This window comes from Gouania willdenowi, chromosome 4 (assembly GCF_900634775.1).
Source record: "Gouania willdenowi chromosome 4, fGouWil2.1, whole genome shotgun sequence".
Classification (NCBI taxonomy): domain Eukaryota; kingdom Metazoa; phylum Chordata; class Actinopteri; order Blenniiformes; family Gobiesocidae; genus Gouania; species Gouania willdenowi.
In genome coordinates, this window is record NC_041047.1 from 12,718,478 (window position 1) to 12,735,033 (window position 16,556).

General features: G+C 37.6%; 2 protein-coding genes across 2 annotated transcripts; one reads left to right on the forward strand and one right to left on the reverse strand.

The window, feature by feature from the left end:
- Window positions 1-570: 570 nt before the first annotated feature.
- Window positions 571-4,881, forward strand: gamt (guanidinoacetate N-methyltransferase). Its single transcript, XM_028444353.1, has 7 exons — window positions 571-873; window positions 2,486-2,631; window positions 2,751-2,814; window positions 3,567-3,634; window positions 3,822-3,932; window positions 4,327-4,482; window positions 4,612-4,881. The coding sequence occupies exons 1-6, from the start codon at window positions 696-698 to the stop codon at window positions 4,465-4,467; spliced, it is 708 nt and encodes a 235-aa protein (XP_028300154.1). The 5' UTR covers window positions 571-695; the 3' UTR covers window positions 4,468-4,482; window positions 4,612-4,881.
- Window positions 4,882-7,477: 2,596 nt separating this feature from the next.
- ndufs7 (NADH:ubiquinone oxidoreductase core subunit S7) lies at window positions 7,478-16,361 on the reverse strand. The gene is made up of 8 exons (XM_028445186.1): window positions 16,257-16,361; window positions 14,653-14,689; window positions 14,154-14,225; window positions 13,936-14,080; window positions 10,586-10,765; window positions 10,240-10,286; window positions 9,201-9,289; window positions 7,478-7,920 (listed from the first exon to the last, which is right to left on the reverse strand). The coding sequence occupies exons 1-8, from the start codon at window positions 16,270-16,272 to the stop codon at window positions 7,823-7,825; spliced, it is 684 nt and encodes a 227-aa protein (XP_028300987.1). The 5' UTR covers window positions 16,273-16,361; the 3' UTR covers window positions 7,478-7,822.
- Between the last annotated feature and the right edge of the window lie 195 nt (window positions 16,362-16,556).

Consider the following 16,556-nt stretch of genomic DNA (forward strand, 5'->3'; position numbering starts at 1 on the left):
ACTTTTGGCAGTCTATATAACGCCATGTTTTTCACGGTCTGACAAAATAGTACAGCCAAAAACACGGCAATAGTTCACCATTTCCTCTCAAATTTCGGGAATTTGCTTGTGTGTGCTGTTTGTAAAGCTGCTGCTTATCTCCAAAATGGCGACTTCCGGGTTGATGACGCACCGTGAAAAGCTTCTATTGGGTGCGTTCAGTGCACACACATTGAATGTGTGGAGGCCGGACATATCACGGTAAATACTGTTTTCTGTATGCATTTCAAATGTTGGTTGATAATGCTGCTCCAGTCTGGAGTTATAGTAATAATAATATTACATCAATTTTATATATCGCTTTACAGAATTAAGGGATTATTCTTTCACTCCACACTTGGTGGTGGTAAACTGTAAACACAGCCGGTGTTTTCCCTGTGTGTGTGTGTGTGTGTGTGTGTGTGTGTGTGTGTGTGTGTGTGTGTGTGTGTGTGTGTGTGTGTGTGTGTGTGAGCCATCGCCTCTGCAGAGGATCTCTGTAAAGGCCGGGGGGCGTTCCAGGGAACGTGTGTGTGCGCCTTTGACCTGGACTCACGGACGCAGCGTCAGCACCTTTGAAACCGTTATAAGGCCTCGGCCTGCTGACTCTCACTCTCTCTTCTCTTTGGAGACGCAGCTTGAACCAAACATCTCCAACAACAACAGCAGCACTCACCATGTCCACCACCACCCAGCCCATCTTCTCCAAAGGGGAGGACTGCAAGACCTCCTGGCACGACGCTAACGCCGGATACAACGAGACCGACACGCACCTGGAGATCATGGGCAAACCCGTGATGGAGCGCTGGGAAACCCCGTACATGCACTCCCTGGCTACTGTTGCTGCCTCCAAAGGTAAAAGTGGATGGTTGATGATTGATTATGTGCGTGTTCCATTATCGGACACAGTGCATTATGTTGCATGGTGTCCGATAATGGACGCATGGTGTTACAACATTGGCACTACACCAAGTAGTCAGAAGTAAATTAACGGCTCAAAAACACACAAACTACTAATAATTTTAACTTCAGACAATTTAATCATTAGCAACTGACTGAATTAAATCACTTATCACATATAATTTTTATTTTTATTACTATTATATTGCACTGCACAAACATAACTTAACTTCGGAGTTGCTTGCAGTGCAGTGTAATATTTGAATAAATAACGCTAAATAGAAAAAAAAAAAGATAAAATGGTTTATTATACTTATGGGATCAAATTTAAAGTTTTTTTCCCCCTGCAAATCCAAAGTTAACTAAATAAGTCACCTGCATTTGAAAAAAAGGAACCAATTTAATACATTTCTGACACTCTTGGCTTTGTATTAATTTCGTCATTGTAACTCAGCACAATTAAATGATAATTAAATAGAATATATATATATATATATATATATATATATATTAGAAAAAGGCAGAATAACAATAGCTTGATACAATAAAAATGTTATGGTGTTTTTAAAGAAATACAAATAATTATGCATTTTTATACATTATAAGTTTCATAGAGGTTATAATTTGTATTCATCTGTCAGTGTTAAAAAACAAAACAAAATGAAACTTTTAGAAATAAAACTCGATAACATATTGTAAAAAGGCTTTGCTTTGAACTACTTTAGTGGTATTAGTTTCAAGTTGAGCTCATTTTTCCTTTTCATTTGTGGCCACTTATGTATCAGACATATGTGTGAGTGCATGTGACCAGCATGGTGCTCACACTCCTGCTTGGTGAGTACTACAGCAGCTGTTAGTGAGCCACGAGGACAGCCAAAAACTCTGTAGGGGGACTCTGCTCATCTGCTTTTATGTTTCTATGTTTTATGTGAAAAACAGGTCGACCCGCACAGTTGCACAGACATGGTGGGATTGCATGGACTCAAATCCAGCTCTGCAATTGTTTTTGCAGTTTTTAAAAAAAAATTTATTTATTTAATTGCGTTTATTATCTTTTCTGATTTGTTTTCATCCAATATATGACTTTAAACACATTCTGTATTTCAGAAATATTTATCGTTTTAAAAAAAAAAGTAAAACTGCCCCGAAAGTTACTTCAACAACTGCCTTTTAGACTTTTTCTATATAAAATAGAAATTCCACTAATTCCAAATTTTGCAAACTAAGTATTTAAGTCTTTAACTGATCAAACAACCACCAGACCCTTAGAAAAGTGTCGAGCAGTAAGTATTGGCCTTTAGCCCTCATCTATTTATAAGACGCTTTGGGAGCAGATGAAACCCATTGGCCTTTCTATGCAGCCACATGTCGCCGCCAACTGTCCCTCCCACCACACCCGGCAAGGAGACCATTAAAGTCTGTCCAGTAGAAAAAACAACAAAGGATGACTCATTATGATACTTAAGCTTCTGTTAATATTGCTATGTATTTAAGCTAATAAATGCTTACATTTGAAGGGAAATTGTACATAAAGGTTGGTTTAACAGTTTTGCTTCTGTTTCCGCAGGGGGTCGGGTTCTGGAGATTGGCTTTGGTATGGCCATTGCTGCCACTAAAGTGGAGTCGTTCCCCATCGAGGAGCACTGGATCATCGAGTGCAACGATGGCGTCTTTGCGCGACTGGAAAACTGGGCCAAGTCTCAACCACACAAGGTCAGTAAAACCGATGAATCAGATAGACCTGTCTTATGTTTGTGTGATTTATTATACTTACATGCAAAAGACCAAATAAAAGAATGATTTAGAGACCCTGAGTGTTTCTGTGTTTGCAGGTTGTACCTCTTAAGGGCCTTTGGGAGGAAGTTGTTCCCACACTGCCAGACAACCACTTTGATGGTAAAAAGTAAACCATACATGAAGCAACTCCGATCATTTTTAAGAATATAAAAAAGTATATCAAAGGAACTTTTTACTTTGTTAGACTGAAACTTGGACTTAGAATAAGTGTGACAAATCATCTGAGCATAAAATGCATGCAGTTATACTCACTTCGAAAAATCACAGCTTTGAAGGGAAAAAACCTAACCTCTATTTTTAATATATATATATATATATATATATATATATACGTATAGCAATAGCACAGAGCCCAAACCTATGCTAAGAACCAAATCTCCTCTCTGTCAGATATAGATATAGCTAGTTATCCCAATTACTGACAATGCAGTATAGGTCCAAATGTTCCGACACCGTCATGTTTTTGGAGTCGCGATGCAATGCGCAATGTGCATCCGATCTGGATGAAACTCTGTAGGGTAATTGAAGAACTAACCTGACATAACTGAGTTAAATTTCCTAAAAATCAGTCAATTACCAACCGAGGAATGGATTTTTGAAATGTTGCCAATAATGAGAGATAAGGTTTTTTTTTAACATCAGAATCAGTAATGATTGATCTGCATCCCATCCAAAATGTATTGTAACCCTGCATGGTGTAAGGTCTATCTTTGGTTAAAATTCTGTCAAAATGTGTACTTTTACTGCAATCCTGCTAACACAATCAATCAAATAAACAGGTGAAAATATGACCTCCTAGTGGGCGGTAAATAATGTAAGCTAATGGGTGCTGCATTATTTCTCTTCTATAGGTATACTGTACGACACATACCCCCTGTCAGAGGAGACATGGCACACTCACCAGTTTGACTTCATTAAGGTAGGTGTTTACAGATTTCTGATAAGTTATTCAGACCAAAAAGGCAAAAATAGTAAAACAAAACAGTATATAAGAGTGTCAGTGTTAGATAATAGTATGCATTAAACAGGGGATCTAAGATTGCATGGATTCCCTGGATTTATCTTATAGCGGAATTCTTGACGGTTGGTTGTTTTTTTTTCTGCAGGGTCATGCTCACAGAATGCTGAAACCTCATGGCGTCCTCACCTACTGCAACTTGACCTCGTGGGGCGAGCTGCTCAAAACCAAATACGACAACATCGAGAAAATGTTTGAGGTTTGTATTGTTTTAAGATACGGTCAAGGTGAAACATAAGCCTCAACAAGAACACGTTAATACATTATGCTGTGTCTTCACTGTTGGTGCTAAAAAAAGGCTCAACATTACCAAAGACTGAATACAATCAGAACATGATATGAGACTTTTGTGCATCAGAATGTTAAATAGCACGATACTTTTACTGTCAGTGGAAAAATGTGCAAAATCCTGAGGCTACATTCAGCAACTTATCAATTGGATCAATGTTAGTTTTTGTGTGATAAAAAAGAGACAATGGACTGAGTTGTTCACACTCTGGTGCTTTGAGGTCATGTTGGATCATTTCAAGGTTAAACAAAGTAGGAGAAATATTGCCTCTGCTAATCATTCTCTCTCTGTTAATGTTTCCCAGGAGACACAGGTGCCTCACCTGCTCCAAGCCGGCTTCAAGAAAGAGAAGATTAGCACCACCACCATGGACATTGTACCACCCAGCGAATGCAAATATTACTCCTTCAAGAAGATGATCACTCCCACCATTGTCAAGGACTAAAGTTCAAGGATGCTGGTGCAGTATTTTTTTTTTTTTTTTTTACTAACATGCCTTCTCTGTTTAGTCTGTGGATTTGCTCAAATGTACTCACACCAAACTACATTTTATAAGGTTCTTTTTGTTTTTCTTTTGTTTTTTTTTTAGACGTCCATTTTAGTGGTAGGTTCTGCTGAACACAGACGTATGAGCATAAAGTCTCACATCAGATTCTATAAGTTCACCTATTTTGCAACATGTCGACCTTCATATAAAGGCTACACTACATAACCATGCAGCAAGTCAGAGTTAGGGTAACAGATGGGACCTCCCCCAATACTCCCTTTGTAAACACTGCCTGGGCTGAGAAAACACTGGCTGCTGAGGACGAAAGCGATGGATTATTACTTAGGCATGTGCAAATACATGTTTAATTAATAAAAATATTTAAAAACTGATGTTAAATGAAGTGTGTGTGTGTGTGTGTGTCACTCAGATTATCTATAAAGCTGTTACACGGCTGTTGCTCTGTAGAGCGGTATGTAAACATAGCGCAATACGGTGGGCCTGAGAACTGCACATGTGAAGCACTCGTTTGTTCACATTAAAAAGACAGTTTTGCTCCCCTGGAGTTTCTAAATTATCTATAGTGATGTGTGAAATATGTTAGCTTTATAATGGGCCGCTGATCTTTCCAGGGTATAACCAACCTTAATGAAATAAGCTATATAATTAATGGATAATAAGAAAATAGTAACTAAACTCCAGCAAGATTCTTTTTGAATAATATGTTAAGGTTTCATTTATTCAGACAACTGTTTCTCAGGAAATCCACCTTGATCTCCTGACATGTTTCGACTCAACTGCCAGTCTTCCTCAGACACCAGAAAGAATCTTTGTGTCTGTACTGTTCCCTTTGATGTTTCCTTGACTTCCACGTAACAATTCCAGCAAAATTATTTCTGAACTCTGACGAAGACTCGCAGTTTACAGTCAAAAAATGTCAGGAGATCAAGGTGGTTTTCCTGAAGAACAGTTGAATGAATAAATGAAACCTTAACATAGTAACTCAGGTTTTCTAATATTTAACTAGATTAAATTTTCAGCAGTAGATTGAAAAACCGTTAAAGCTCCTCAATAGAATTGGTCACAAAGACACTTTTTCACATTGAAGTCATTCTGATTTAAAAATCTGATTGGGTGAAATTTAAGTACAACTTTTTATAATCAGAAGGAACATGTAAGAACTTTTAGATTGATCTGAATTATTTGCAGGCTATAGTTTTCAGTTGTGAAGTATTGACCAGCAGTCTGTTTATGTGCACATCTCTTAGACTGGTATAACTCTGGACATTAATTACCCAAGCTCACAGAGGTGTTCACAGTTCACTGTATGCATGTTTTAGGTTAAGGTTGTTGATAAAGCTGTTATCTGATCACATGGGGCTGTGACAGCAGCTGGCCTGCACACATCAGTCTTTAGATGGAGGCTTGTGATGCAAGAGCAGACTGTGCTCAGGTGGGAAAGTCGAGCAGCTGCTGCATTTAAAGTAGGAAACCTCCACACAGAGAATACAGTATGTGCCAAAATAAAGACAAACATTCCTTAATACGTATTTAAGAGGATGAACTATTTGGGACATCCTCAATCAACTGAAGATCTTTAAACTGTAAGAATTTCTGACATGATCAATCACTGTTGTATTGTTAAACATGTCTATGGCCATGCTGATGCCATCTTATGCTATTTAAATTGGTTCACGGCACTAATTTCACAAAAGCTCGTCTGGCTAAGATTTGACATGTCTCCAACTTGTGCCTGGTATCAAAAGTCTCCAGAAAACCTTTTACATATGATCTGGCTCTGCTCATCCCTACAATAACTACTGGATGTCAATGTTGTCAGAAACATTTGGGCTTGACTTAAAACTACATGCACTGTGCTACTTTCAAATACAAAAAATGAATGGATTTACCTTTGCCACAATACTAGCTAGAAGATTGGTTTTAATTATTTGGGAATTTGCAATCACCTCACCTACAGTACATAGCTACTGGGTTAAAAAAGTTTTTTTTTCTCATAGTAGAATGAAATGACTTTACTTAGCTTTGTCAGAATTTGACAAATTTTGGGGTCCAAGTAGAAAGATTTTTTACAATGACTGATCTTCCAACCCATGTGAAACAGCTGGTTATTTGGCTGTACTACTGGTTTTGGTGCAGGTCAGAAGCTGTGGACTACAGCTCCTTTATCACACTTAAAAAAGCCGATATGATGTTCTAAGAATTTTTCTTTTAAGCTTTGTAAATATATCTGGACATGTTGGACTTTGTTCTGTCCTGAAAAGTTCAATGTACAAAGTTAAAGAAAAACAGTATCACATTGACTCTATGCTGATTGCAACAATCATGTTGTTTTTCATATTCTAAACAATAACCAACATAAACAAGTTTAAAAAATAAATAAAAAGATTTCCTGCTGGTGAACAACAGGGATTTAATTGCACATCCATATCGAGGTTTGACAGTTAAGATCATGGAAATGTTTGGTTTGAGATCATAGACAAATCGCACAATGATTGAACAAAATAAATAAAAGCATAGTGTGTTATGACGACTCGTGATAAAGGAGCCAGTGACTGCACGTTTCCATCAACAGACTTCTCTTGATTTCAGTGATCAGATCCACAGAAAGCCTGAGCCCATTCCAACATCCACAGGGAATTCACAAGCATGAACTCCTACTGGCATTAAACAAGTATTATTTAATAAAGAAATGTAACGTTGTAATAGCAAACTGAAGGATAACAAAATAGGAGTGCATCACTGAGACGCTCTCTAACTGCATCATCTTTGATGGATCTGATTCTTCCAGACAGTTTTCGCTTTGTGGTTCTGTTTTATAATCAGTGACTTCAGAGTGAGGCAGAAAGGGTGAAAGAGGTGAGACAAGCAGCTGGTGATCACAATGGGCCCCCTTGTGGCCAAGGCTTAAAGCTTGTTACCAGAATAAAACATTACACGTGTGCACAGATTTGTTGTCATGTAAGCGCAGTTTATTGAAAATAGTGCGTTACTCTCAGACGTCACACTTTTTTTCTGTTCACAGGGAATATGAATGTAAAGAATGACAATGTAATAAATGACTCTTTGAATATGGATAAATAAAACCTAAAGCAGAAGTTTTCCAAGCAGAAAAGTCAACAGAGAAACCTTGAAGAAATGAGTCTCAGCTGGTTTTTTAATGGCTACAGTGTGTGAAACTGAAAAAGGATTTGACTGACGTTAAACACCGCAGCTCTACATGGAGGAGGAGCAGAGCTCCAAGTCAACCGATATACATCATTTACAACGTTTAGCAGAAACACATAATTCATGTTCACTTTCTGTACCAAATCCCAATTTTCTTCTCCCGCTTAATCTTCCTCTGCAGCTGTAGAGTCCCATAGAGCAGAGCCTCTGCAGTGGGAGGGCAGCCTGAAGACAAGAGGACAGACACACACTGAGGGTTCACTTACTGGTAAAAAAACAAAATAAAACTAAAAACAAGAACACTCAGAGAGAACAAAACCTCCTCCAAATGCCAAATATCCTCTTCATCAGACATTGGCATTTATCTGGATCAATGATCCTAATCCCATGATAATTAACACTTTAAAGGCTTGGAAGACATTTCTATCCCTATTAATAACCATACAGTAGGTACAAATGTATGAACACCCCCATTTATTCTGAAAAATCGTAATGAAACACCAAGATATGAATTTTCGACAAAAGATGAGGAAAATGATTTTTCGATTCTTGAAACTAATCCATCAATATATTGATCCAGATCCCCTCCAAAATCTTCCATGACGTAAGGTCTTTGTTTAGTTAAAATTCTGTCAAAATCCGCTACGTACTTAACAAATAAACAAATTTGTTAATAATAAACATAAACAAATAAACAAACACCAGTAAGAATATTACCAGTAGCTTGTCGGATGTAAAACAAATAAATAAAATACACACAATAATGTTAATTTATAACAATGTGCTTTAAAATCCTACAACCTTCTAGTAAGGCAGCCATACTAGTAGTCTTCGGTTTTAGTTTACAGCCGTTGTTTGCAATCAAAATTTTTAACACCTGTTTTTTCAATAATGCTATAATTAGCTTAACAAATTGTACATGAATTGCATTCCAAGGTTTTAGTTTTTTTTTTCCTTCATACGGTGAATATTAATAATTGAAAAAAACTTTTCCTAACCATAAACTTTAATCTGCTGCAAAAAAGTCTACTTCTTTTGTTCTTAGGTTCCACTTCACATGCCTGCAGCTGACACAACACAGTTTAAAAACAGACTTTGATCAGACTCCCTTATCAGTAAAGATAATTAATCAATAGATCTATGAAGCAAAGTCTGTCACCTACTGTATGTCCATAACATTAACTGTTCATGTCTATTGTATTAAAGATACCAGTGGCTTGAAGCTAACCACTGATGCACAATTAAAGTCACCGACACTCAGGAGTGGCTCGACTGTGTTTGTTCACAATGTTTATGTTTTCAACCCACTTCATCAAAGTAAAAATCAGTGTTTCAACAACAAACAGAGGAACTAGCTTTTTGTCATCAATACTAAGTGAACACAATGAACAAACACTGTGGTAGGCAGCTTGCGTCCACAGCCTCACAAACTCTGCAGACTGTATTTGTGTGGATGTATAATGATATTCTGTTCATGTATCATATTTAGGGAAGCACAACAGTACCTGGAACATAAATGTCCACTGGGACGATTCGATCACAGCCTCTGACTACTGCATAAGAATAGTGGTAGTAGCCTCCTCCATTAGCACAGCTGTAAAAGAGAGTAAATAAATAAAGGAATGAATAAAAGATCCTCATTTTTAATAAAGTTAAAAGAAACACTGAAGGTACAAATATACTGCTCTCTATAGAGAAAATATAAACTTCTGATGACTGTGAATTCAGTATTCTTTGTTTAAATAATAAAAAAAAAAACATTACTAATTAGATTTCAGTTTAGTGATTGTGAGTAAATCATAAAAGAAACATGAAAGAATCCAACTTGAAGCTTATGGACTGCCGGGACGGAGGGGTATTAATAGGTCTAGTTCTGTTCTAGTACAAAGTCAAAAATGTTATGCACAACATTTAGAGATGCTGAACATTGAAGTAAAATTAAAGTTAAGGTAGGCGATTTTCTCCAGATACACTTTTTAAGTTTTTGGGTGAAATTGTCTTTATGTCCTAATAGAAATGAAGAGTCTTATGTGCTCTGAAAAAGAAAAGAAAAAAAATCCATCATCTGTAGCAGCTGTAAACCTGTAATAACTTCGACCAATGGAAAAAAAAAAAAAAAACGTTTTTTTGACCGATCACATCTCCCTGTCTCCCTGCTCGTTCTCAATCCCTCGCATGCACAAGCTCACACTGAAAGCGCGTCATCGCTCTTTTAACAGAGTTAAAACAGAGTTTTTGGTCACATTTTTTAACATATACAATGGTAAAGTTAATTGTTTACTTACTACTGAATGAGACAACAAAGTTTCTACACAATACAAGTGATGAGCTGAGCTCCTCTTCTGCAGCTGTGCGCATGCATGTGAGTGAGACGGAGCACAGGGGGAGGGAGTAAAGGCGGAGCCGTCACGGAAGCTACATTCAAAATCATGCTAGCTTTTAAAAATCGCCTACCCTACCTTTAAAATAATCAAACATCAATCAGCACATCTCTGTAAAGAGTGAAATGCTTCTATACAAAAACCTGAGAGAGAATTGTCTTACCTTCCCATGGAGATAACATATCTGGGTTCAGGCATCTGATCATACACCTGTTGGGAGAAGCAGTGAAGTCACCGTTAACGAATTCGATTTGTGGATTCAGCTGGAGAAAAGCTACATGCTGGACTAGCGATGGTGAGACAGACTAGTTCTAATCCCAGCAGTGTTAACACAGCCAGACTGTACCCAGCACTCCCATCCCACAGGCACAAATGTCTGACAAAAAGCACAGATTGTGTCAACAAGCTTAGCACTCAGTTTCCCAGCTGTACTGGTACAAAATCAACACTTTGAACTGCACTAAAATGAGAACAATTGGAAAAAGCCCAAATACTTTCCAAACGCTTACCTTCCGCAGAGCCGGAGCCATCTTATTGGTTAGTGTTCCTGCCACTATCATGACGTCAGACTGTCTGGGACTCGCTCTGAACACGACTCCGAAACGGTCCATGTCGTAGCGAGGAGCCGCCATGTGCATCATCTCCACGGCACAACACGCCAGGCCGAAAGTCATCGGCCACAGAGAACTCTGAGGAGAACACACAGCAATACAACATTCAACAAACTCATGCTTTGTTTCCTATTTAAACAGATAATAGTCTCTTAGGTACTTCCAGTTTGACTTGCCATGATATATGGATGGTCATTGTATTCAAGCCTGATGTGTTTCTGCATAAAGTCTATGCATAGTTTTTAAAATATAGCTTTTTTTGCATTGAAAGTTAAAAAAAAAATGATCAGACAATGGCGTACTGCTGAGTAGGGTTGGGTACGAAACACGGTACCAATATGGCACTGGTTCCGACGTAAACGGTAGTAACCAGACCAAAAAAGAACGAACATTTCGGTGCCCCGCCACCCCCCCCAGTTGTTGATCGTGACGTCAGTGCCGCTACTCAGCAGACTCAGCGCAGCATACCTGTTGCTTATAACTGATAGCGAGAGGATAAAAGACCACATGGAGTTTAAAAAAACGAACAATGTACCGTGCACCCGGAGCCAAGCACGTCAACAACAGCAGCAGCGTCGGCCTCCCTGGACATACTGAAGTGAGTCCCGCTCCCAGTGCTGTTAGTGTGGCGCACATCATCACAGATGATGACAGCTGCCTTTCCTCTCAGCAAACACTGATGCCATTCAACGTATGACAACAATATATGAGCTATGTCTATACTTCAACTCAGTATCCGCTGACTTTCTGTTTAATGTTAGGCTCATAACAAGTGGTGTTTGTAGACAAACTGTTGAACTTAAGCTTTAACATCAGATTTAAAAAGCACAGTTTTGCATTTACACAGTAATGCAGCATATTGTCAAGCTCAGGGGTTTACTGCAACCTGCGGCTCAGGAGCCACATGTGGCTTTTGACTCTTTTGCAATGGCTCCCTATAGCTTTAAAAAAAAAATTTAAATAAAGATTTTTTATTTTTTTATTTTACAAAGGCTATTAATGATTATTGACAATCAAAATCATTATAACAATATTAATCTCCAGTATTATATAGTTTAATATAATATTGATTTATTGGATATTATTTAAATGTTTTTGTTTATTTATTATTTCCATGTTCCTTGTATTATATTATTTAAGGTAATACTGTGTTCAATTTGGCCCTGAAAATAAAAGGATATTGTATTTTGACAAAGTGTATGTTTAATTTTTTTAAAAGTACAGGTTTAAGCACCGGAACCATTTAAAAAATACCGAGTAGGCACCGGTATCGCATAAAACCGATACATCTCTGTGACATTTTATATCAACTGCAGCTCAGAAATGAGGAGAAAATATCTGAAATTATCTGTTAGTGCCAATTTTTTTTGTACCTGTAAAATATGATAGTTTGATCTTTAAAATAGGGACAAATGTCACCTGGGGCCTCATGTACAAAAAGATGCTTGAAAAATTGCGTGAATCAGGCTACGCACATAAAAATTCAGATGTATGAATCTGTGCGTATGATTGAATCCATGCACCTATCCCGGAGGATTCCCACCCAAAATGATTTTTATCCTACGGGTTTGTGCATCTTCAACACTACGTCATTTACTCGCTAACCTCAGCCACCAGAGTGTGTCAGTGCACTGTTTAAGAGAGAGTAAAGATCCCCTAGAAGAGCTCTTCTTCTCTGCTTCATTGTCTACTACCAAATCATAGACTTGGAACTGTCGCCCAATGCAGCCATAGATTATTTTTCGGGTCACGACTGTTTTTATCTTCTTTCCATAAACATCAACATCTTTAAACTTTTTCTGATTATTTAGAACAACCAAAAGCAGCACAATTTGGTATTTTGACCTAAAAAGCTGCTAAATGATCTAAAAAGCAGCCCGAATGCTTCACTCCAATAGGAAACAATGGGATGTTTACAGGCAAATGGGGCTGTGTGACATCATCAATCACGTGATTTCAAGAAGGCGGAACATAGGCTCTAAAACGGTAAAGCTAGTCCCATTTTTAAAAGTTAATAAAAATGAATATGGTGCCAAATAATGCATTTTGTTAGGCATAGATCTTCTAATTACTACATTTCAAAGGTTTTAAGTCACATTTGCAAAAATAGTGAAGGATGCCTTTAAGAAGTGGGAAGCAGATTAAGAAAGAAATGGAAAATATCACTAAATAATATATATAATGATGATAATGGCAAAACATTTTGCTGAATAATGATAACAAGGGGGGACAGAGCTATATACCAGGAAACCCTTATTTTTGGTAGTGAATCAGAGACATTCTGAAGGTTGACATTATGCAGGCGTAATGTTTGGCATGCTGTCTTCGATCTGAGCATAAAACAGGGTGGGAATGTGTAACAGGTAAATGTGACTCCTAGTGTCTAACGCTTTGAGACTAAAGCACTCTATAAGTGAAGTATGTTTACCAATACATTCAATTAAAATTCACTACAGGTACCCTTTAATGCAGTGGTTACCAACCTTTTTTTGTGACCCCATTTGAATTTTACATATTTCTGTTGACCCGAGACTTTTCCCCCCCTCTAAAATGTATTTTTATTTTACCTAGATTTATATTTGAAAACGTGATAGCTTAGAACAGTGGTTCCCAACCAGGGGTACGTGTACCCATAGGTGTACTTCAACACACCTCAGGGGGTACACAGAAACATTTGTTAATTTATTTTTCCAAATTTCTGCTTGCTCACAGACATTTTCCTTATCTATCAATAATACATTGTGGCACAACTCATTAAAATACATTAAAAAAAGGTGAAGATCAACACCTAAAATGGTCAAAACATCAGAAAATATGAGTGAAGCTTTCAGATGAGACTTCTGATGCAAATTAACAAAATAAAGGGGTACCCGCCTTAAGACAGAAAAGAAAAGGGGTACATTAGACAAAAAAGGTTGGGAAACACTGGCTTAGAATACAGTTGTTGGAGATTGTGTGTGAGAATGTATGTGTTTTGAAAAAGAATGGAAGTATTTTTTTTAGATGTTATTATCATTAGACATTTGAGTCGACCCCATTTTATTTGTAGGTGATCCCAAGGTTGAAATAAAGCTTTTCAGAAATACAAATGCCGATTGATAATCTTCAGATGTATTATAGTTGCAGCTCTAACTGTATCAAGCTCCATGCAGAGATGACTTGTTGTGTGTCTGGCAGTGTGTTCAAAGCACCTATCCCCAAAACACACGTAGCTGCCGTCACATGATGGATATCTTTAAACTACTCACTCTGCGAGCCCAGTTAATGAGGTCGTCCAACTTGGTAACCACATACTCCCCCTTGCTGCTGGCTACAGCTGCTGGCTTGGCTGTTGCTGCTGCTGCTGGCTTGGCTGCTGCTACCGCTGTGCTCCTTTCTCGAACAGGCACCACACTGCAACAGACGGAGCGAGTGTGACTGACCCAGCTGTCCATGATCACAACAGGTTGTTCATTAGAAAACTTACCTCGTGCTGGCATTTTCACTTTTAAATCCGCTGTGTAGACTTTTCTGTTGAACAGCCAAAAGTGAAATGGGCCTGCAAGAGAGCCAATACAGAACAACTGATGGACTCATTTTAAAAAAAAGTGACAAAGAGATTTTAAATGTTAAAGCTGTCACTAAAAAAAAAGTCAGTTCAAAGGATACAATACTGGATAATATTTAATTTGTATTTGAAGAAGCAGGCACAAATTTCCAGTTTGGCAAGGATTAGCTTCAAATAATGCAGTTAAAAACAAAATAAATAATGATAATAATAATAATAATAATAATAATAATAATAATAATAATAATAATAATAATACATTTTGATTAGAAGGAAAAATTAACCTTCAGCTTTTCAACGGGCTGGCTGAAAAAGTTATCTATTAAAAGGTGCCTGTCAAGTACTCAACAAGCAACAGTAAAACAAGATTGGATTAAAATTAAACTGGAAACCAGAATAAGAATTATCGAGGTCTTACCTTGAGGAAAAAGAGCCAAACATGGCCAGGCGAGGTGCTGCAAAACAAAATCAAGAACCTAATGAAATTTCAAATCCCAAAAATATTAAAGGTGTTTCAGAGTTTCCTGGAGCTGAAGTAGATAATGCACATTAAAAAGCTTGCTCATTTCATTTCCTTTGCATATTGATAAGTTTTAAACTTGAGTATACCTGACTATGTGTCGAAGTGTCCTTGGGCAAGACACTGAACCCTAAGTTGCTCCCAGTGGTCGACAAGCGCCTTGCATGGCAGTCCTGTCCCACTGGTGTGTGAATGTGAGAGTGATTGGGTGAATGAGCTGATATGTAAAGCGCTTTGGGACTGCTTCAGTGTGGTGATAAAGCGCTATATAAATCAAGTCCATTTACCATTTATACAGGAACACCAATTCAATATCACGGAGGCCAACAGTGCCACCTTTCAGTAAGAAGGCTGAAGTCAAATTAGACATTTTATAATTTCTTCATAAACATGGTTTGTTAAGGGAGCACGGAGCATGAGTGGGTTATTTGGGAGGATGATGATAGATTAGCGGATTGCTTTGAAAAAGAAGACATAGCTAAAAGTGGTTCTTTGTGACGCGTACAAGTCTATTCACTCATTTCATCATCACAATGCTAGTAAACAAACAGTGAGCATTGTTTGTCGTTTAAATTGCGAAGAAAAAAAAAAAAAAAACATAGGTAAAGGTGACATTTACTCCTTCAAAAACAGAACGGGAGATATGGCATTCTTTCTTCTTTAAAAAAAAACAAAAAAAAAACACATTTGCACAATAATGAGTAAGAATCTCACAGTTCAGTTTGCATTGATCCTTATTTGTGACATTATTACACACTTACTGAGTGAATTTAATATATTCCAGTTGAGTTTTATTTGAACACAAAAACAAACTGACTCAGACTAACACCGTAGACATTTGCTGTTGCACGTCTTGACATTGGTTAACATCGATTATAAAATATTGAACATTTGGTATAAGCTTGTCTGTGGATTTTAAACAACATGAACCCGTTTATCAATAGTTAGTTGGTCATGTGTAAACATTTGAGACAGTCACAGCAAATATTGTACGCCCCAAAACAATGTAAGAGGAGATAATATAATTTGTTTTAATCTAATTTTAACCCTCTTTAAACCAAAAGAATGAGAAACTTCCAACACGTTTATTTATTATAGTGATCTCCTAAAGCTAACATGATAAAGTCTCACAAGTCTCTCGAATTTTTACATCAACTACAATGACTCAAACGCCCCAGTGAATAAAACAGATGCATTAACAAACAATTGTAATAGCTAACAATAAATTATGAATGCGATCAGTGTAATGCGTCAATACGATATGTTATATTTTGACTGACGGTGTTCACATTAGCTAACCAAGCTAGCAGCTATGCTAACATAGCCAGAACAAGGTCAGTGTGCGCATTCAACAAAAGTCACAAAATATTCATCAAACGGAATCCCGTATATGATCAGAACAATTACGGGCATTTCATTTAAACGTATAAAGAATAAAAATTGCCAATAAACGCAGCACTGTGAGATAAAAAGCGTGTCATTGGAGTCAAAACATCACTCACCCACCAACGCCGCCATCTTTATTGTCCTATTACGTCACGAGGCTTCATGTGGCCACGTGATGGCGCTGCTCAATCTTAAATAACTACACTAAGGCTGGTCCGAATGGTCCCTCCTATTTCCTTTACTATCCACTGTTCCTTCACCCCCGGAAGTGTTTAAGTGGTGGCCATGATAAAGAGCGTCCAAGTTCTCTTTAAGCTAAGGAAAAGAAGCTCATTGCTTCTTTTTTAAACCTCCTTTAGCCTAGGAAACCATGATGAACCCTTTACCAAAGGAGACGAGATATAGCTGACCCACAA

Coding starts and splice junctions, on each gene's coding strand:
- gamt (XM_028444353.1), top strand. CDS start 696: ATGTCCACCACCACCCAGCCCATCTTCTCCAAAGGGGAGGACTGCAAG. Junction 3,635..3,821: donor ACCAGTTTGACTTCATTAAG/GTAGGTGTTTAC, acceptor TTTTTTCTGCAG/GGTCATGCTCACAGAATGCT. Junction 3,933..4,326: donor ACATCGAGAAAATGTTTGAG/GTTTGTATTGTT, acceptor AATGTTTCCCAG/GAGACACAGGTGCCTCACCT.
- ndufs7 (XM_028445186.1), bottom strand. Junction 14,226..14,652: donor TTTGGCTCTTTTTCCTCAAG/GTAAGACCTCGA, acceptor GCTCTCTTGCAG/GCCCATTTCACTTTTGGCTG. Junction 14,081..14,153: donor AGTGAAAATGCCAGCACGAG/GTAAGTTTTCTA, acceptor CGTCTGTTGCAG/TGTGGTGCCTGTTCGAGAAA.